At 57.7% G+C, this 21,700-nt stretch overlaps 1 protein-coding gene and 1 long non-coding RNA gene across 10 annotated transcripts in view; both read right to left on the minus strand.

The window, feature by feature from the left end:
* LOC144382337 (uncharacterized) overlaps positions 1-21,700 on the minus strand; it is a 1,106,857-nt gene that overhangs the window by 142,290 nt on the left and 942,867 nt on the right. The gene's annotated exons all lie outside the window — the stretch shown is intronic.
* The window catches only part of TSPAN11 (tetraspanin 11), a 71,348-nt gene that overhangs the window by 8,459 nt on the left and 41,189 nt on the right, over positions 1-21,700 (minus strand). Inside the window, exons 3-8 of one of the 9 annotated variants that reach the window (XR_004914047.2) lie at positions 19,193-19,384; positions 6,474-6,548; positions 5,485-5,589; positions 3,252-3,410; positions 2,834-2,920; positions 2,561-2,643 (exon numbers count right to left, since the gene is read on the minus strand). Coding sequence is in view for 7 of the 9 variants with exons in the window: in XM_036082103.2 (XP_035937996.1) it covers positions 2,573-2,677; positions 2,834-2,968; positions 3,252-3,410; positions 5,485-5,589; positions 6,474-6,548; positions 19,193-19,384 (771 nt within the window). In the remaining 2 variants the exon portion in view is untranslated. Of the gene's footprint in view, positions 1-2,560; positions 2,678-2,833; positions 2,969-3,251; positions 3,411-5,484; positions 5,590-6,473; positions 6,549-19,192; positions 19,385-21,700 lie in introns of all 9 variants that reach the window. The other 8 variants (XR_004914045.2, XM_036082108.2, XM_036082107.2 and 5 more) reach the window with 8 other exon arrangements.

Here is a 21,700-nt window from a genome sequence, read left to right on the forward strand (position 1 = left end):
ACACGGGGCCACAAGTGACATGTGGCCAAACCCCAAACAAATCGGGGTTTGTTAGTCACATTTTCTGTTTGGTGTACCGAGCATTCACAAGACATGCTTTAACATTCTAGAATATTGCAGCACATGAGGCTCACCGAGGCAGAGTCCTTACCAAAAATCATGGAACCTTAGAGCCCCAACTCCTGCTTCAACCCGAGCAGCTCGTCCCCATGTTTAATAGCCCGGCTCCTAGGTGAGATTTCCATGCATTAGAGAAGTCTGCCTCCGCACGGAAGGCTCGAAAATGTCCAACTCCTCCATTTTATAGGAAAGGAACCCGAGGCTCAGAGAGGGAACATGACTTCCTCAAGGTCACATAAGGAGGGAGGCCCTCTGACTTCATAGCAAGGTCTCCTCTGGTCCTGGGCACCAGGGAAGCAGGACACTGCCTTTTATATCCTGAGCCTTGGGGGTCTTGGAAAGGCCAGGCTGGGCATGTGTGGGGAAGGTGCCACTCCGGTGGACGAGGGCTGGGAGCCTGGGCACAGGCCTGGCCTGAGCCCTTCCTCCCGGCTGGTGGCCGACCCGGACTTGGGCAGCTTAGTTCCAGCATCGGCCAGCAGAGGGAGCTGTGACCGAGGCTTGGCTGCTGCAGGGCCAGCAGGAGCGGGAAGGAGGGGAGAGGCCGGGCAACGGGGGGGGGGGGGTCCACAGCGGTGGCCAGGGGAAGCTCCCTCTGAGGGACACCAGCAGCAATTCTGCAGCGAGCTGCGGGCAACAGAGACTTCATGGGCATGTGCGTGAGGAGGAAATGTCTGGGGCCTGCCGCCGTCCTGCCCGACAACATGGCCCCCTGGGCAGCATCTACTGCCCTCCTTGCTTTACCTTGACCTCAGGCTTGGGACACTGGTGGACCCACGCCCTACCCCGGGCCTCACTGGCCCTGTCCTCAGCTTCCACAGGCTCCCAAGGCCGGAGAGGTCAGGAAGAAAGGGGTGGAGAGTGTGGCCAATGCTTGCTTAGTGTCCATGCTGAGGTGGCCCCTCACACCTGAAGCAGACAGTAGGTTTCTGGAAACTTCAGTGGATCCAGGAGCTGGAGCACACAGCAGCCCCTTCCTCAGCCCCCAGCAGCAACTGCTCGGCTCAGTACGTGGGGCAGAAGGCCTGCGTTAGGGAAGTGCAGAGAAGGGCCGTTGGATGCCGCCCCCCCGCCCCACTGGGGGGCTCCTGGCCTGCCTTCGAACCAGCGGAGGTGGGGGGGGCACACGCTGCTCTGGCCAGGGAACAACTTTCTGAGAAGGCTTTTTCCAGAGACAACGTGCCCACGTGGAAATGAATCCAATGATGATGGGTGCCATTTATTGAACACCTGCTATCTGCTCAGCAATGAGCCAAGTGATTTACATATATATTGCTAATCCTCTCACCAAACTAGGGATAATTAACCCCATTTTACAAACAAGGAACTGAGGCCCAGAGACAGCATAACCAGCCCTGGGTTGCCGGGTCCGCCCCTCCAGCGGGTAGAGCCCTGTGGCGAGGCTGCAGCTAGATCCTGCGGGCACGCAGGCGGATGTGGCCGGGCCGCGGTGACCTGGAAGGAACCCCACCCTGGCAGGTTCTCCACAACAACTGCTGCTACTGCCCCTGCTTTGCTTTCCATGGAACTCTCTGTTGGTGGTGGTGGGGTGGGCAGTTGGGCAAAGCAAAAGACCAAGAGCCAGGAGACCTGGGTGCCAGTTCAGGACGTGACACCCTCGGGAAGTCTTTTCTCTGGGTCTCAACTTTCTGATCTGTAAAATGGGAGAACATGGACACTCGCCTGGCACGGGTCTCGGGTTGCGGCGGGGATCCGATGACAGAAAGTACCTGAAACCACTCTGAAGTCTACAGATAGCTGGACAACAGCCGCGTGCACTTATGGGGAGGCCTTCACGTGTGCCGGCACCGCGAGTGGGTCACGTTCATCACCTCATTCTTATCTAGACCTTACGTGGCTGGGGACAGGATCCCTGTTTTGTGGATGAAGCAGTGGTGGGGCAGGAGCAGAGGCAGGGGTGGCCCCAGGGCTTCTGATGGCCCGGCTACTGCTCTCACCCCTCCCCTGGTCAGTGCTTGTGGTCGCAGGAGTGGGAAGGGCGGGGCAGCACAGAACTCCCTCTTGCACCGGCTGGGCCCTTGCCCCCTGTGTCTGCCCCACCCCAGGGTGCCCCTCCTGACTCCTCTCTACCGACCCTTGACTGGAGCCACTGTGAGAGCACCACTGATGTCCTGGGGGACAGCAGGGGGTCAGGTGGAGCACTGAGACGGCAAAAGGCATCGCTCAGAACAGAGAGCTGGGTGTGCAAGGGGGAGCGCATATCCACGGACACACACATGTGCGCACACACACACACAGAGGAATGAGTGCATGTACATGCACACACATATACACACATGCACAAGCACACCTGAACGCATATCCGTGCATACAGCCCCACGTACACCTAGATGCATGCGGACAACCCGTGGCCCCACACATACCCCCGCAGGCTGTGCACACATACCTACGTGCACACACAGAGGGTGCATTCACATACCTGAGCCCACACTCACACTCCTCCCAGGTCTCTTACAAGTTCAAGTGGGCCCCCGGGCCCCCAGGCATTTTCCTTCATCTTTTCTGGGGAAGAGAGTGACCACTGATGCACCCTTGGCTGCCGAGGGAAGGTGGGGTGAAGAGGAGGGGAGGAGAGGGCAGGACAGCACATGGGCGTGCAGAGGGTCAGTGATTTGCGATCCCCGCCAATGGGAGAAGGGCTCACAGCTCCTCTACGCAAGCCCCTGTCCTAATCCCGCCCCCTCCAACTCACCTGCAGACAGGCCACCCCGATGCCCACCGCCCCCATGAGCAGCAGGTGGTCAGCCAGGAACTGCTCCAGCTTGGTGATGCAGCCTCCCTGTAAGGTAAGGGCAAGTGCCACAGGGTGGCCCGGAAGCAGGCGAGGCTGGGGAGGGAAGGGTGCTGCTGTCCATCCAGCTGAGGGCAGGCCAGAGGCTTAAAGGGCCTGGCCAGCCTTTCGGGTGCCCACAGGCTTCTCGGGTGACCCAGGGGCCTGCCATGATGTCCCAGAATCCCCCAGGGCTCTGTGGAGACCACTGAGGGCATGTTGCCTCATGGCCAGTGCATAAGTGTGTCCTGCTCCCCCCCCACCCCGCCCCTCTGCTGAGCCCACCTCTCATGGGGTGGGGGTGGGGGCTCCTGGATGGCAGGGAGCTTTGGGCACTCACCTCCACCTTGTAGATGTTGGAGGGGTGGGCCCGTTGGCCACAGCGCTCCACCACCGTCTTGCAGCAGCTGTCGGGCACCTGGCGGCCCTCGGCCTCCCGAGACCGGATGTAGGCGCTGTGCTGCCAGTCGGCGGAGCTGTTACTCCCACAGCACTTGAACTGGAGGGAGAGACAGAGGCTGGGGGCGAAGAGCGCGCCCCGGGCTCCTCCAGCCCCTCTGTGGCTGGGCCGCAGGACTCATTATTCAGATATTGACCCAACCCCTCTTTGTCCTCCCTGTGAGTTCTCCTGTGCCTGTTGGAGCAAGGAGCTGGTCTCCCTGGGGCTTCTCTCCAGGCAGGTGCAGAAGCTGACTGCAAGACACCTTCTAGCCACCCAAGTCCTGTAAGGAGATGATGCTGGCTGCCCTGACAGCAGGGAGGGTCTGTGGGAAGATGGTCGGGGAGTAGATGCAGGTGGGTCCCTGAGAGAGTGGGGCTGTGTACCCCTGGGCGGAGCCCAGGGCAGGGCCAAGACCACATGGGGTGGGGGGGGGTTCCTGGTCACCCAGGGAGGCAGGACCCCAGGGAGGCAGGGTCCCTGGACCCTCATTCAAACCCTGAAGCCTCAGAGCCCTCAGACCTGCAGGGACGCAGAGAGGGTCCCAGAGCCCCAGTGCGGGCAGGTCAGTGTTGACAAGGGGGCAGTGTGGGTGCTGGATAAGACAGGGGGCTTCCGCACCACTCCAGCACAGGAAAGCGCCCGCTCGGGGGTCCGGTGATGCAGACACACAGGACGTTGTTTCTCTCTTGCCCTTCTGAGTTGAGGGACGGAGACCCCAAGTCCCCACATGAGCCACAGAGCCAGCTGTTTCGAGGCTGTCTCTGGTGTGTGGAGTGCAGGCAGGGCGGGAGTATGCTCAGTAGTTAACAAGTGTGTGTTAGGCACCTACTATGCGCCGGGACTGAAGCTAGCCTGGCTCACGCGTGAGTCCCACGGTTCCCGGCTTTCTGAGGCATCTCAGTAGCTTACTAGGAGAGCCATGGGGAGACATCGGGAGCTGAGTAGCTCAGAGGAGGAGAGGCGAGCAGCTCTGCTCATGGGCCAGGAAAGGTCCCACAAGGAAGAGGAGGAGCCCCAAGGAGGCAGGCAGGATGGAACAGCACATGGAGCCGGGAACAGCAGGGCATGTGCCAGGAGTCACGCGGGATTATCCTTCTGCGTGTCCCCTGGACAGGTGACTTAGCCTCTCTGGGCTTCCGTTTTGTCACTTGTCAATGGGGCTAACGGAGTACCTCCACGCCGGGTTGTGTGAGGACCGTGAGAGGTGATTCTGGGAACCCTGGAGAGGAGAGCCCTGCAGGGCTGAGCAGTTAGGAAGAGACACCGTCTACTGCGATGGTCATTTCCTGAATACAGGCATGTGGGTGCCATTGACCTTAGGGGGTGCGGCCCACAGCCCAGATGCTGGCCCTGGCCTGAAGCCCACTGCCTTCTCGGGGCTGTTTCCTCAGGCCTAGCATGCAAGCCTGGGCCCAAGGTCCCTCATGCCCCTCTGGTTCTGACTGTTGCTGGCATGTGTGGGCTGCTGGCCACATGCTCTGGGTCCCCACGGAGACCCTGGGCAGTGGCAGACACTGGCTCCCGGCTGTGCCCTTCCTCATGCTGTTCCCCACTCTCTGACTGCCCCTCCCACCCTCTCTACCGAGGCAAACCCGGGCCCTCCTTCCTGGTCCCCCCGGATGGCCTCCCCAGCTCTCTTCTCCACTCGGAGGGGCCTCCCAGCCTAGCGCTGACTGCAGCTGTGTCGGGCTCCAGGAGTAAGGCCCCGAGGGCAGGGGTTCAGGCTCCGTTCCTCACATGCGAGGTCCCACAAGTGCAGACTGAGCTTTGGACAGGGCTGACCAGCAGGTGCGTGTGCTAAGCGTGTGGGTGTAGGTTGGATGGGTGTGTACCTCTGTGTACACGGGTGCCCTGAGCCACTAGAGCAGCACACAAGAGACCCCCCTGGGCAGAGCCTACTGGGAGCTAAGCCAGTCTTGGGGGGATGGGGAAGGTGCCTCCCCCGCGGAACTAAGATGCCCCTAGAGCTCCGAGCCCCGCTAACCTCTGCTCTGCCTCCTTGCCCGGTATTCCTGGCTAAAAAAGACCAAGGCCTCAAGCCCTAGGCGGGGCCTGTAGATACAGAGATCGCAGGCTAAGGGTGAGGGTGGGGTGGCAGGGAGAAGGGGGACCGGAGCGGGCAGCTGCTTACATCCTGCTGGAGACGGTCCACTGACGTTGTGAGGTCAGAGGCTCCGGGCTGCCTGTAGTTCTCAGCCAGAGTCCGGCTCAGGTGCTGCTTCAGTTCGTCACTGAGCTGGAGAGCAGAGACGGAAGGTGGCGTCAGCAGAACCGCTCATGCCCATCTTGCTCCCCAGGCCCACTCGGAGCTAACTCTAGAGCATTGTGGATGTTGAACAGTGCAAGGGCAGAGGGGTCTCAGTGTAATGGGAGCATCCGTAGGAGACAGCTTGGGACCCGGTTCACGGAGAGAGGTTGCAAAAGCTGGGGCCCTGACGCAAGGCCAGACAGCTGACGGGCAGAGCTGAGAGGCAGCCTGCGGAGGGGCCGGCTCAAAGCCAGTGGGAGGGCAATGAGGCTGGGCATGGGGGCGGGGGGGCGCTTTTAAATCTTTTTTTCATTTGATGATGAGGTGATACTCAAAATATTTACAATTGTTACCCTGTGGGCAACCATCGATTGTACGGGTGCTGGCTTAAAATAACCAGTGCGGTCATCTATCTCACCCCGGTCATGGTCTTGAACCCCTGATTCCCAGCACCGGGTGGGAGGGCACCTGACTGGCCACTTCGTCCTTGTCTAATGCAGGCAGGCGAGGCCTGGAGCGGTCTTCAGAGTTCGGCAGGCAGCCCTGGCCCCAGCCTTGCTCCTTGGATGCTTGCCAGCTGGCTTCAACCTCTATCTTTGCATCCAAGGGGAGACGGGCCACCCACCTCCCATGGGGCGTCCCCACTCCCTGACTCCCACACTCAACACATCAGCATCCACAGATGGGGCAGAGAATTGCCGGAAGCGGGACAAGAAGGAGGACCTGGATGTGCGAGGATTGTTGGGGACCTGGGAGACAGGACGCCCCTGTGTGTCACTGCCCTAGCTCCCCCATTCCTGTTCACCCCACCACATGCTGTCGCCTCTGCGGGGTGCCGATGGGGAACATAGCAGGAGGACACTTGCACTCACCCTCCGGTAGTACATGTGGGCCAGGACCCCTGCCACCAGCTCAACCAGGAAGATCACCAGCAACAGGCAGAAATACTAGGAGAAAGGAGTGAAGGTGGTCACACGAGGATCAGGCCCACGTAGGCAGATGGTGCTCCAGGACTTCTAGAACAAATGTCTCCCCCAAGCAGTGGGGGAGGTGGGGCGACCTGCCAGGGACCCCATCATCCATGCTGTCTTCCTCCTCTTCCCAGCAGCTCCAGGTAGACTCGCCTTTCCCGGCTGCTGGCACGGAGCTCCCCACTCACGCCTTCACCCACTGGTCTGTCAGTGCGTTAGTCCATCCACCCACCTCAAAGTTATGGGGGGGGGACAGGTAAGTAAGTGACTACAATGCTGTGTCACGAATGTCACAACAGGGCAAGGCTTAGAAATGATGGTCGGTCCTAGGTGGGGGAGGGCAGTCAGAGAAGGCTTCCTGGAGGAGGTGACACCCGAGTGGCATCTCTAAGGAGGAGCTTCCAGGTGAAGAAGGCAGGAGGCATGTGCCAGGCAGAGGCGAGAGCATGTGCAAAGCCTGGAGTGCACAGAGGGTAGTGGAGGGAGCAGAAGAGGCTGAGAGCGTAGGGGTGGCTGGGCAGCCACCAAGGCTCAGGAAATCGCAAAGGCACCCGCCCGGAGAAAGGCATCGGTGTGTCTTCCAGCACCTCATGGCCCTGCAGCGGGTTCTAACTTCCTGTCGCCACCACTGCCTGGCCTTGTCCAGGCTCCGGGCTGCTCTGCACGCTTCCCAGCCTGCGCACCGCTTTCCTGGCTGTGCTCTCGGCTGTGACTCCTCCTGCCCCCGCCAGGCTTCAGAGGCAGGAGGCTCCGGGACGCTGTTCCATCCTGGTGTGTCCTTGCAGGGGCCGACAGGTCAAACATGCGTGTCAGGCCATGTGGCTGGGAGGGGGCGGGGAGGAGGAGAGGAAACGGGCTCCAGGCAGGGGAGAGGGGACGAGGGAGGGGGAGAGGAGGAGGAGCAGGGGAGCGTTGCTGCCTGAAACGACCCCCTCTGGGGAAGCCCAGCCACTACCCATACGCAATGGTTGGCGACACCTCCTTCCCCAGGCACCACCCGTCATCCTGGCCATGGGCACTGGGATCCCTGGATTGCAGGGGACGCTCAGCCTCTGACGGAGCCCTGGAACTCCAGGGCTCCTCAAGTAGGGGAAGGGATGCAGGCAGGAGGGGTGAGAATGAGAAGACAGCTTGCAGGGCGGGGGATGTGGGGCCAGGTCAGGGGCGATGCGAGTCCATGGGTCCAGGGGCCTTGCCCGACTATCTCCCAGAGCCAGCGCAAACCCTGGCATGGGCAGGACTTAAGAAACACAGAGAGAGGAGAGGATATTCCTTTTCACGAAGAACATTCCATCCAGGGGCAAGGCTTCCTTTCAAGTTATGTCAACTGTGCACCTCGCCCACAGCGATTTTATTGAGCCCACAGTCTCCCAGGCTCAGAACTGCCCACAATCAGGGGTGAGGGAAGCGTTCCAGGCTCTGAACGATGGTGGCAGGCCTGCCCTTATCATCCGTAGGGGCCCTTCTTACCAAGCATGCTGCGAGGTGAAGGGGACTGGCCAGGGCATGCCGGCCCCACACTGGGGGCAGGAGCTCGGCCATCTTCTGATCCGTGGGTGGCCTGGAATTGTTACTGTAGTTTAATTGATACCAGTGGTTCTCAACCTGGTACGATTTTGTACCCAGGGGACATTTGGCACTGTCTGGAGACATTTTTTTATTGTCACACCTGGGGAAGGAGGCCTCCTGGCATCTAGTGGGGAGAGGCCAAGGATGCTCCCGAACATCCCACAGCACACGGGACAGGCCCCGTGGCAAAGAACGATCTGGGCTGCAATGTCACGGGTGCCAAGATTGAGAAACTGATTTACACATTTAACTTCAGATTCTAAGGCTGCTACTGGGACCTGATTTGCATATGTGCCCCTCTGCCCTCCGGGAGACATGAAAAGGAAGATCTCAACCAGGCTGTCTGGTTCCTGAGAAGCCTGGGACTGAACACAGACAGAAGCATGTGAGGGGCTTACTCTGTGCCTGCCTCGGAGGGGACTCTGTAGTAGGAAGTGGCTCTCCTTGACTCTAGGAAGGACCGCGGAAGCCTCCAGGGCTTCGGTTCCCAGGCCCTTGGGCGCCGGGGCTGTCGTGGGGATGCTATTAGCCCAGGTGCATCCTGAGATGTCACAGCTGGGTATCCCCTGGCTTCCCCTGTGGGAGCCGGGGAGGGCTGGGGCGCCGTGGCTCCAGGAAGCATGAAGACAGTTCGGGAGGTGACAGATCTCAGACACCCTGGGTGTAATTTGGAGAGGTCCTGTTTCAATGTAAGTCAGGATTTACTGGGCCCCAGGCTATCTGGCTTTCCCCGGCTAACCAAGCCTGGTCAGGGCCCACTGTTCTCTCGAGGGGGCCACCAGAATTCCCGGCCTACGGCAATAACCCAACTCAGGGTGAGCCTGCCACGCTTCTCAAGAGCGGAGGAGTGGGGGCGGTGGAAAGGTATCCCTCCCACCAGAGAGCGAGGGAGGGAGCGGAACCCTTCCTTGGCAGGATCAGTGCCTCACTCCGCAGAGTGGCCCAAAGCGCACACACGGGGTGCTCCGTGACAGCAGGGGCTCCCCACCCGTGAGCACTTCTCACCCTGGGAGATGAGCATGGCATCACTTGTCACGTGGCTGGGTGAGCACCGCGTTAGCCTCCCGGGAACCCTGAGACGCGTGCACGGGGAGGCAAAGTAGCTGGTCTCAGGTCACACGGCAAGAGCATGGCTGAGCCCAGAAGCCGAACCCAGAGAGTCCAGCTGCAGAGCCTGCACGCCAACCCGCTCTGTGTATCGTCCCCACTAAACAGCGATGGGAGGGAGGGGCTCACCATGAACACCTGGGGTGGATACAGTTAGCTACGTGGCCCGAAGCCCCCAGTGCCACTGGGCAGGCTCCCCTCCGTCCTCAGCAGTGGCTTCTGCCTGCTCGCCCCCCGTCCCCCCCATGCCTGTGCCGCAATCATGGCCATGGCTCTAAGCTCAGAGCCCAGCGGCCTCCCCGGCTGTGCGGCACTCCCCAGCACTCCCCGTGTGCGTGCACACAGTGTCCCGCACACCAGCGAGGCCGTGGGCCTCAGTGCCGTTCTCTGTGCCACCGCCTGGGACTCGCTGTCCCGACCGTGTCTGTGTCACACGTCCTTGGCCATCAAGTTTCAGCTCAGGCGAGGCCTCCCCAAAGCCCCCCCTGTGCCAGAAGTTCCTGACCATGACCTCACTGCGGACATCCTCGTTCTTGAACCTCCCTCGGACTCCTGGGTCTCATGTGTGTCCTGCTCCCCAGTACTACGGGGCCTTTGACCCTCGTTTGCCCCCTTGCTCTGACCTGTATCTTGTTCCGTCCTCACAGTCCCCGGGGAAACTTGGTGTGAACTGGACCCACCCTGCCCTAACTCCTCCCCGACCTCTAGCCCACTTCGATTTTTGTGACTGGCTGGCCCCTGCACACAGGGCTGTCCACCCCTGCCCCCCCGCCCGTCCTTCCAGAAGCAACCACTGAGGTTTGGTCTGAGAGAAACCAGGAATGACACTTCTAAAGGAAGTTCTTGTAGCCTTGGCCCCAGAGCCCTCCATAAGAACTAGGCCACTCCAAACTCGGCCACAGTGGACCCCAAACATAGAAGGAAACAGTTTGGTAAACACAGAAGGGGATCCAAACATTCATCTTCCCTCTGTACCATCTACCTTTTTTTTTTCCTTTAATTTTTTAATGGTACAGTTTGGACTAGAAGCAAAGTCGGATATTTTCTAAAGCTACAGATCCAAAAGGAACCTGGAACAGCACAGCACTGTCTGAACCAAACCAGTACTTTCTTTAATGAGGAGCTCTGCAGGAGCTGTGTGGAAACATTTCTCATGGTGCCATTCAGGTGATTAATTAGCAATTGCACCTTCAGATGGACTGACCCTGCATCGGGGCAAGCTGGGCCCCAGATACAGTTTCTGGGGCAGACTCACGGGGGCTATGAGCCCAGGCAGCTCGGCCCCAGCTGGCGCCTTCCCTGCAGGAAGTTTTAAGAACTTTATATGGTTGGACTTTTGGAACTCCTCATTGGGCTGACTCTGGAGCGTTCGACCCCTGCCTCCTCCACTATTCTGCACGATCAGGGACCATTGGAAAACTGAGCAGGCATGGCGTGCAGGCAGGTGGGGGCCCCCGCCCCTTCTCGGAGCAGCGTGGCCAGGGAAGAGGAGCGGAGACTCCAGCTGCTGCCGAGGTTGAGTTGCAGGGAGAAGGGCCCACCAAAGGCTCCCAGCATGGCTGGGTGAGGGAGGGAGGGCACCAGTGGCAGGCTGCAGCGGGGTCAGGGAGCTGCAAGCAGCCAAGGCCAAACAGGAAAAGATGGAGCCAGCTGGTGAAGCGGCAAGGACCTCGGGGCACATTATTTTCTGACTGTTAACCACCGGCCGGAGGCAGGCAGGGCTCAGAGGTGCTGCTGCCTGACTGTTCGTGCAGAAAAGAAAGGATGTGGGCTTGAGAGCCTCAAGCCATTCCTGTAAGGAGATGTCACTGTTGGGAGGAGGACGGCGACCTCTACCCCTGCGGGCCCCAGCCCAGGGCTCACAGCCCCCGCCACCCAGCCCCTGCACCTGGGGGGCAGGATGAAGCCAGACTCCTCAGGGGTCGCGGCCCAGGGAACTCAGGACAGGCTGCCACCTGCAGGATTGGGCACAGGGAAATGGCTGACGGCTGCCTCCGGCTGTCCCCCAGAAGGACCTAGACGTTCCCGTTGGTGTCTTCTCCCAGGCTGTGGGAGAGATGGGGCGCAGCCGGTAGGCACCTGTGCAGGCGCCAGGAACAAATGAGACTGTGCATGGGGCCAAGGCAGGACCACGGATGGGCCTGGTGACGGGTCCCCGGCGATGGTAATTCTAGGACTGGGTTGGCTACACGGGAAGGCTGAGCAGGAGAAATTCATACCAAGCCTGGAGGTTAGGAAAATTCCTGGGGTTCAGAGAGGTCAGAGGCTCTGACCAGATGGAAAGAGGAATTTAAACCACCCACAGGGTTCTTTGTCTTTGGATACAGGTGTCTCGTATTCCTCACTAGACTCCAGGCCAAGAACTGGGCTGTAGGCCCATGCGTGTCTTCCCTGCTTATCCTGCCTTGTGCCCAGCAGAGCAGAGAATTCTGGGAATGGGCTAGACCTGCTTGTTGCGGTTGATGGCAGCCCTATCGACGGAACATGGAGAATGAGTTGCAGACACCGTAGGGGGGAGGTGGTAGCAGTTGAGTGGCTGTAAGACCCACCCCGCACGGAAAATTTGCTGCCAACAGGCAGGCAGTGATCACTTCCATCCGCTGCAGCCTGAGAGAGGTGGATCTTGAACCCAGGATGGTGCTGGTCAGAGAAGAGTGATGCCACACAAGGTGCCCTGGCCTAGCGGTCTGGGTCCAGTTTGCCTCTGGGACAAGATGCTGTGTGACGCTGGGTGAATCACTCGCCCTCTCTGGGCCTTCTGCATAAAATGTGGGGCTTAGATGGGAAAAACGCCTCAGTGCTGCAGCTTCATCAGTCTGTGCCGTGTGGTGTAGGGGCTTTGCCTCTGTCCTGGCCTCCTGCTTCCCTGCAGGGACGGCTGGAGGGACAACCCCCTCCCCCACAGCTTCTCCCCTCCTTACTCATTGCTTGTCCTCGCTGGTGAGTGGGCCTTCCGCCTTCACCTCGGGGCCAGCCTGTCCTCAGGATGCCACATTCTCTGCTCGCCAGCACGCAGTGAGTTTAGTGGGGGCAGTTCTTAGAAAGGCAAGCGAGCCTGTCTTGACCAGAGCTGACGAGCTGCTAAGGCTCTGGCAGCAGCTAGGAAGCCACATACTCCAATCAGCTTTATTAGGAATGAAGGAGACCTTTTGCTGCCATCTCTCTGTCTCCTGGGTCTTATTTTTCAGTAACTGTAAACTCCCCTAAAACCTCCGTGTGACGTGTGGGGAGATGGAGTAGGGCGCGGCATGCCAATACGGAGGCACGGACTTCCCAAAGGCAGCGCCAGGACCTGGCAGGGGAGGAGCACGTCCAGACGGCTGGGCAGCCACCACTCCTGTCCCAGACCCAGGGGCGCAGGGAGGCCCGCGGCTCCACGGTGGGAACGAGGTGTGGATCAGAAACCTCACCTCCTCTATGGGAAGGGGGGGTGCCCTGTGTTCTGCCTCCACCCAGGGCTCTCGGCGGGGCAGGAACCTCTCAGAGTTCGACAGTCTCCACTGCCTCGGCCTCACTAGCCACGGGCCTGGGGCCTTAGGAGGAGGAGAGTTTCCACTCAGGACCAGTTTTCCTTGCTGGGTGTGTGCCTGTGCAGTAAGATACACTTTAACACCAGTGGGAGGGAAATGTCACCGGGAAGGTAGAAACACCTGCGTGAACACACGGGCTTCCAAGTAAGTTGTTAAGGGCTATCTGGGGTTCAGATACCCTGCACCCCCTGTCATCAGGGCCAGACTGGGCTTCATTAGGGGAGAGGGACTCTGGCATGTCTCCTTCCTGTCATGTGGCTAAACTCGGAATCTGCTAAGGAAAGAAGCAGGAACCGAATGACAGAGAGGGAGTCATCCTGAGCTAAGTAAACTCTTGGATTTGGGATACAAACAGATGATGCTTAGTAGCCACCCCCTACCCTTCTGCAACACACACACACTCACGTGCACGCACACACACACGTGCACTCGTGAACACAAAATGTCTCTGAGCCTCCTCGGTCAGCCCTGCTCTGAGCCCCCACTATGGGGTGATCATCGACCCACACACAACTGAGTTGAACTTTCTCCAGCTGGACCAACACATTGTCTTTGGTGCACTGACAAGTTGCTCTCTGCCACACTACCTGCAGCCTGAAGCTTGACCTTCACTTTTGAGCAGATCAGGTGACAGGCAGCTGGGTAACTGACCCCCAGTTCTCAAAGGGCTTCGCTTTTCACCTGGAATGCAAACCATAGGTCCTGAATCACACGAAAGGTGAATGCCCATTCCCTGTGCTGGAAGCATCCAAAGGGGGGGGCGCGTGCAAAGCTAGCCTGGGGCAGCAGAAAAGGCCCTGGACCAAGACTTGGGTGTTGACCGGGCTTTGCCAGTTCCTGGCTAAGGCAAGTCTCTTTCTCTCTTTGGCTCAGGAGCTAAGTGGAGAGTTTGTGTCTAAGCGGCCTGGCAGTCCCTTCTGCACAGCCCCCTAATTAAGTAAGACCATTGAGAAGGAGGCTGATGGGAAAGACTTGCCGAGGTCTTGAGAGGAAGAGGGGCCATGTTCCACCAGGCAGCTGTGTGGTTGTCCGGCACAGAACAGGCCTTTCTCGAAGGACCTCAGCAGGTCCCAGCTGGGAGAGGCAGGGCACAGGCTGACTGACTGAATGGGTCTTTCGAGCAGCCCTCTTGCCTCAAGGCAGACTCTTAAGGGTATCTGCATCCTACTTTTCCACGAGGAGCCTTGGCAAGAGTCATCTTGTCCACTTCCCTGCCTCCACTGCACCAAACCATGCAGGGCCAGGAGAGGCTCTCTTGCTCTGATGGAGAGGAGTTGGGGTTCTCAAAAGCCCTGACTGCAGGATCCATTCTTTTGAAGCATGTGGGCAGCTGACTCAAAGGTCAAAGTGCCACCAACCAGATGAGGCTATGACCACCCTGCCTGGGTGGCCGATGGACACTGACAAAGTAAGGTGAGGCTGAGAAATGAGCAATGGGGAGATGCGGTCAACTCCCTCCCTCTCCCCAGGCATTGGGAGCCTTCCTCCATGACCAGCTCCCATCAAGGAAGAGGTCTCACCCAAGCTGTGGGGACCCTGGGAGTAATGGCCCTAAGAATAACTTCATTTATTTAGGTTCCTTCTCAAAGGAGCTTGGTCATGGTGATGGTGATGTAAATGATAATTATAGCCACATTTGATGATCTTTATATAATGTGGTGACTCGTTTCCTCTTTAGAACACTCCCTCATTCTCGTCATACCTTACCCCCAGATAAAGATAGGGATCCCAAGGTGGCCAGAAGTGGCCGAGCGACCTTCCTGAGTCCCAGAGTGAGTTGGGCAAGCTATGCTACAAGGTGCTTTTGAACCACAGTCCTTGATTCTAGACCTTCTTGCCCTGGTTAACCAGCTCTTAATATACTTGATGGAAGTGTTGCAATCTGGGGTCTCCTCATTTTCAGAAATTGGTTCTAGCACTTCTTACGCTCTAATCCATCCCCTCAATATAAAAGAGCCCCTGACGAGAACCCAGTTTAGCCTGAACTATCCATCATCATCTTCATTTGGCTTAAGATATAAAAGTTTTCAGAGCCCATATTCAAAACTCTAAAAATATCCCTTTTGATCAGGGTGGCATCTGTCCTGGTCACCAGCCTTAGGCTTAGATGGCCTGAATTATCTGGCTCCCGCATGCAGCCTTCGCTAAAACAAAAGATCTGGCGTGAATAATTTAAACCCCATTCCCTTTCCCCTCCGCAGATTTCCCATGCCACACCGGGCCACGTTTCAGCGCCAGCAAAGATGTGCTATTCCTGTCCCTGATGAATGCTTCCTTCTTGGGAAAGTGACTTTAGGGGCTGCAGATGTGCTAGGAGGAAGGGCTCGGACCAGGACGGACATCGCGCAGTGTGAGCAGGACCACCCCGCCCCATCACATCCCGGCTCGTTCTTGGGGAACACTGGATGTCCGGCTTGGCCCTCCACCTGATCCAGGCTGGGCGCACATCACTCAGATGCCCGGTCTTTCATCTTTCCCTTTCCTCTTTGGGGACCACTTTGTGCAGAGCCAGACTCACTGCATTCCTCCTTTGGAGTTTCCTTCAGCCTTTAGCTGATGAAAGATTTCAAAGGGAAGTTAGACAAGGAGGGGGGAAATGAAATGAGAGCAGCAAGGAGCCTCCAGGAACCACAGAACGCTTTCAAACTGCCTTCACCACATTGCCTGCCCCCAAACGGGAGCCTGGGTTGAAAATGTCCTACTTGTCTTAGCCACCTTTTTGGTGAAACAGTCAAGTGCTCAATGATTCGGGAGCTGACTAGCCAGGATGTGGGTGACTCAGAACCGCTGCTTCACCTGTGTTCTGTCCTCAGGACGGTTCTGTCTTTGGTTCTTTTAGAGGGTTGGCGGGGAAAAGCGAAGGGAGAAGGTTTCAGGATTCGAGTCTGCTCTTTGCTAGCCTGCTGCCCCCGGACCCCTGGGCCAGCGGCTGTGCCTGGGCGCTTTTCCCTGCCCTCGCTTCCAAGCTGGTCATGTGTCTGGTTGGTGTCAGGCCACAGAGGTGGAGGTGTTGGATAAGCTCTGTTGGGATGGAAGTGAGAACAGGCCGGGGGGGAGGGGGTAAGGGGGGCTGAGAAGAAGGAGGTTGTCTAGCACCAGCCTTCCCAGGTGCCCCTGTGCCCCCAGCTCTGCCTCAAGGCCCAGGGGGATGAGAAAGCCTCTAGTTTGTTGACCCTCTGAAACTCAGAAGGGCGAGCTGAGAGGTACCTGTGCGCCGTCCTGCAGGCAAGCCAGAGGGCCTGGCCTTCCAGAATTCCCTGCATCTTCCCTGCACAGCCCTGGGTACAGAGCTTGGTCCCCCCAGGCAGGCTGTGACTGGATACTGGGGGCATCAGTTTTCTTGATGGCTGGGCCTGGAGGGTGGGCAGACCTTGCTAATGGATGGTAGAGGAAGGGGGTAAAGACGAGGGGGCCGTGATGGGTGAGTCGCAGAGCAGAAGGCTGCCAGTTACTGACCCTTAGGCTTTCTTTCTGATCTTTGAGGCTGCCAAGGGGAAGAGCTCTTATGATTGGACTGGTCTCCAAAGCAGCCGAGAATGCTGAGCATCCCCCATTAATGCCTGGGTGGCCCACTGTCTTCAGACTGAAATGTCTGGATGGAGTGTTGGACCCGATGGCCCTCAAGTTCCCTTCTACCCGGGGCATGCTCTGACACACACTGTTATTTCCATACTATAACGAGTGCAAGGAACTTCTAGGGTGCCCACCCCCCGCCCCCAGTCTCCTGCCCTAGGATTCTGGCTGCGCCCTGCGGGAGCTCCCTCTTGTACCCACCCAGATCTCTGGGAGCAGCTACTCTGTGCGGACATCCACAGATACGGAGGACGGCGCGCCCCTCCGCCCACATTACCCGCCTCGGCCTCTGGTCCCTCTGCCTCCCATCCTGCTGGGCCTCCCTGGGATGTGTATTCTTGTTGGCAATTCTAACAGATTGGGCTTCACAGTTCAGCTCCAGCACTTACTCGCTCCGCACCTCCTGGGCCAGCTTGCTCATCGGAACGGTGGGGTGAATAATGCCTCCCCGAGGCAGGCTGGCTGGGAGGGGGGGTATGAACTCTGGCCCGGGAGGCAGACCCAGCTGCTCATTGCAGTATGGCCTCTGGGAAATGGCTTCACCTCTCTGCGGCCCGGCTTCCTCCCCTAAAATGCATGCCCTGAGAGTAAATACCTCATAGGGCTGGGTGAGGATGAAACGAGCAAATGCACCAGTGTTTAGAACAGTGCCTGGTGCAGACTTCACAAGGGCTGTGGCTTTGCAGGGCTGCTGTTGTAAGGACAGAGGGAGGTGGCTCTCAGTGCGCAGTGCCCATTCGTGTTATTGCGCCCTGGGTGGAAAGCAGGGGGCTGTTTCCCAGGGCTGTAAGGGACCACTGGTCTTAGGGGCTCCTTTAGAGCCAAGACAGATGACTCTGAGTGAAAAGGAAGGTTCCCAAGTGAGGGCCTCGGCCTTCCTTCCTGGACTGTAGAGGTGAGTCCCGTCTCTTCCACAATAAGATTAGCTTGTGGAAGGAAGGGCTGGTGATCACACGGCTCAGCAGCCTGCCTCCGTGGGCCACAGGGCTCAGCCTGAAGCCTGAGGCCAAGTTGAAGGTCCCATGTCCTAAAGGGTCAGGGCTGAGCAGAGGAAAGGTAGACCCACTGAGAATGTAGGGAAGAGGATCGCTCTGGACCCAGCAGCACTGGTCCCCGTAAGCCTCAGTTCCCATCAGGGCTGGAGCATCTCGCCCGGCCCATACTACATGCCTAGGGACTCCACTCAGCTGATGCCGACCATGATCAGGATGTCCAGCAGGCTGGCGAGGGCTCACGCCTGGCCACGTGAGGGGGGCTGGCAGGTGTGCGGCTGGCTCGGGGCCCAGCCGTCCCACTGCCGTTAGCACAGCTCACGTCAAAGCCCGCGCTCTGGTGGCTGGTCCCCTGGGGGACTTTACCCCTCTGGGGTGCCACCATCCATGTGACCTGCGTCTTGGCTCTGGGCTATCCCCAGAGCAGAATGAAAGAGCTTTCCCTAGGCAGGGGAGAGTCATCCTACTGAGCCTGTGCACAGGCGCTTTTATATCCACAGCTAAAACACGAGGTCACCACCGGTGAGAGAGCCTTCCGGGACGGCACCCCCGTCGCCTCCTGCTGCCCTGGTTGGATGTGCAAAGGGTACAGGGAAGCAGGGCGGGAGAGCACAGCCTTCGAGGCTCCTTCCTGTGACCTGATTCCATTCAGGCTCAACCTGATTTCTCATGGACACTCGGGCTCGTCCTGGCTCGGGCCCTTCCCTGCTAAGTCCACATGTTCTGTAGCCTCCCCTGCTCCCACTGGGCTTGGCCTTTGGGAGGAGATTAAATGGGGGAGGCTCCACCCAGGCACCAGGGAGCCTGCCCTGGCCAACAGTGCACGGGTGCAAGGGGGTGGGTCTGGCTTCTGCCCTGGCCAGTCCCGCCCTGGCTTCCTTTCCCGACATGATTAGCCGGCTCTGGATGGACAGTCTTCCCAGCTTCACGGAGCCTGTGCTGCCCACAGCATCACCCGTGACATCCTCTTGCCCCGACAACCAAGCCTCTGTCTGATCAAGCTTCTAGATTCAACTATCAGGAGAACATGTTAAACAACGTCACAAGGATATAATCAGAAAATCCATAGGACAGATGACCTGGTTCCTTCAACAAATAAATTGCAAAGAAGGTGAGAGAGAGAGAGAGAGATGGGGGGGGGAGAGAGAGAAAGAGAGAGAGAGGTGGTGCAACTAAGACACTGAAAGAGACTCGGGAGACAAATTGCCCAATCTTAATACACGGACCTAATTTAGGTTTCGAGTCAAACAAACTGCAAAAAGAAAAGAGAACAGTTTATGGGTCAATTGGGGAAATTTGAAACTGCCTGGTTATTTCATGATATTAAGGAATGACTGGTAATTTTTTTGATGTGATCATGATGTTGTCATGCTTTCTAAAGAAGGACGCTTCTGTTCGAGGGAGACACACTGAAATGTTACAGACCACTCGCTGTCTGGGAGCCAAGCGGGGAGAGGGAGTAGGGAGGGGACAAATGAACCAGAAGACGGTAGTTGTTGAGTGTGGGTGATGGGACAGGGGGCTTCATTATCACATTCATTTCTGCATATCTTTGAAAAGTGGCATGATAAAATCTGGAAGTAGGAGGTGGAGGAGGAGGAGGAGGGGAAGGAGGAGGTCGAGGAGGGGGAGGAGGGAGGTGGAAAGGTAAGGTAGAGGGGCCACCAAGACTGGCTTAGGTGCTAAGAACCTAGAGACTGTAGCCAACACCAGACCCCAGGGTGACCATCCCTCTCTGGCTTCCCCGAGGCCTCCATTCCAGGGGCCTCCACGGCATGGGGGTGGTTCTCAGTACAGGAGCACGATGTGGGGACAGAATGCGGGCTGGGGGCGCCAGCAGGGCACTCACCGTGGAGAGGCAGCTCCTGTCCTCCCGGATGATGGCGCCGAAGCCCAGGAAGCCCGTCACCATGACAAGGGCCCCTGCAAAGATGAGGATGTAGGCGGACGCGGCGAAGGTGCTGGAGGCCAGGACGCTGAGGTAGCCGCTCTTCTCCACCAGGGTCCAGACGCCCACGGCCATGACGGCAGCCCCACCAACCTGCAGGAAAGCCCAGGTCAGGGCAGGTGGCCGCCGCGGGTCCACAGCTGCCATCAATAGAGCGCCCACCACGCTCCAGGTGCTTTTTATGCACCATCTCATTCAGTCCTTCAAAGAGCCCGAGGGAATAGTTTGGTCACCCATTCCACAGATGAGGAAATTGAGGCGTGGAGAAGTTAGGAGACTCGTCCACAGTCACACACCTAAGCAAGTGGCAGGAACGGATTTTGAATCTGAGGCTGATTCCCAAGTCCGTACTTCTTACCATATTGTGTCCCCAGGAGATGCAATGCCCTTCCTCGCCCAGTGCTCCTTGGGCTGGCCCACGTTTCCCGGTAGGGCACGTTCATATGCGCCCCATTTCAGCCTTACGTTTGTCCATGTGGGGAGCATGCCAGGGCTTCTCATCTTATCTACAGATGACAAAACTGGGGCCCACAGAGGAAAGGCCAACTGCCCAAGGTCCTGCCTCTGGTTTAGGGACCGTTAGGGGTAGTTAGGGGCAGCGGCAGGGTCAGGACTCGAACTCAGAGCCACCCTGCCTCCCTCCACCACTGAACGGACGCACGCTGCACAAGCTGGAGTCGGTCTGAGGCAGCAGGAGGACTGCGAGAGATTTCTTCCTTGCTAATGGTCCCATTTTCTTCCAGCCCTGAGAAGGAGGCAGGGACAGGGCATTGCTGACTGGCAGGTCAGGCCGATGGCTCCCTAGGAAGGGTACCTGGGGCACGGAGCTGGGGTGCCTCTCTGGCCTGGTTCTTTCTGCACGGAGGCTGAATGACCCTTTCTGTGACTTGTATGCTCAGCAGAAGTGTGTGCGTGCGTGTGTGTGTGTGCCTGTGTGTGTCCTCAAGGTGCCGGATGGGGCAGTATTAGGCTGTCTGCCCGGGGTGTTGGTGGGGGGCAGGACCCCTGGGACCTCTGACCATCTCTGCCTTCTGCTCCTGGGGAAGCAGACTTCTGTGTGGCCTCTAGTCTCCCTGCCTCACTTAAAGGTGGGTTCTCTTCCTCAGATGGGTGGCGAATCTCCCTCAAGTGTATCAAAAGCTCCACAAGCTTCCCTGGCTGGGGCCATGCACACAAGGGGCTCCTGTCCGTCCCAGAATGACTCTGCATAACCCACCCTGACATTTCAGTGTCTGTTCCCGGCACTCACAGGCGTCAGCTGAGTGAGCAGAAGGTGGTTCCGGGCACTTACCGTGCCCAAGGCACCTACATCCTGCAGCCCAGCACTCTCTCTTCTGAGCCTTGCAGTTCTGGGGCGGGGGGTGGGGGGGGCACATAGCTTTGTTTTGCAGATGAAGAAACTGAGGCTTGGAGAGAAGAAGAATGTGCTCAAGGTAACACCATTAGAAAGTTTCAGAATTGAGATTCAAAGCCAGGTTTTCTGTCCTCGGATTCCACAGGTTGGGCTGGGTCCACTGTGCTACTCACTTTGCTTTTAAAATCTGTCTGCTTTCTTCCAAGTGCTTTTTATCCCCCTCTGCACCTCCACCAGGTAGCAGGTAAGAGAAACAGGTAGAAGGACATCACACAGCTGCGCCTCTCCAAATGGAATGGGAACTGAGATGCATCTTACGATTATACTTGGCTGCGCATTTTCTTAGTGGTACAGAAAAGAACGGTGTATCTCACAATTGGTGGTATCTTCAGATTCAGTGAAATCCTGGACTATGATAGGTTTTGAAATTCTCTGTGAGTGTAGGCTCTCTCTGACCCGTACAGCCCCCATGACCAGGGAGGGAGTTCCTGAGTCTGATTTAGGGGAACTGTGTCCAGTGAGGCTTTCCAGCAAAATAGCTTGCATATGTTCTTTCTGTCCCCTGCCCCCAGTGTGACTGAAAGGCTTGGGTAAGGGTCCCAAGTTTTCATAGCTAGCTATGTGACCTAAAGAGAGTCAGTTTCTTCCTATCTTCAGTAAAGGGGTTATCTCAGACTCGTGATGCCCAGCCTAGAACCACCAAGGACTCCTTTGATTACTTTTTCCTGTGGATCTTATATTTTGAAGGCTTTTGCCTACCAAATACAGTGCATTAATTAAGTAATAATTCATTTCTCATTTTTTATTAATCAAAGGCACATGAGAGTGCCAGGAAGAGATTCTGAGCGGCATGAAACAGTCAATGTGACCACTTTGCATTGATCTTTTAATGGGTGTAGTCTCTTTATAGAAATATACACATGATCCATTACCATTAGGTTTGTCAACCCCATAGGCTGAGAATCAGATTCAGGACCCTCCATCTGGGCATGTGTGGGCTTAACTGGGGACACTTTATCTGTTGGGGGACATGGAACCCACTGAAAATCTGATAG

The sequence above is a fragment of the Halichoerus grypus genome, chromosome 6, assembly GCF_964656455.1.
Source record: "Halichoerus grypus chromosome 6, mHalGry1.hap1.1, whole genome shotgun sequence".
Classification (NCBI taxonomy): Eukaryota; Metazoa; Chordata; class Mammalia; order Carnivora; family Phocidae; genus Halichoerus; species Halichoerus grypus.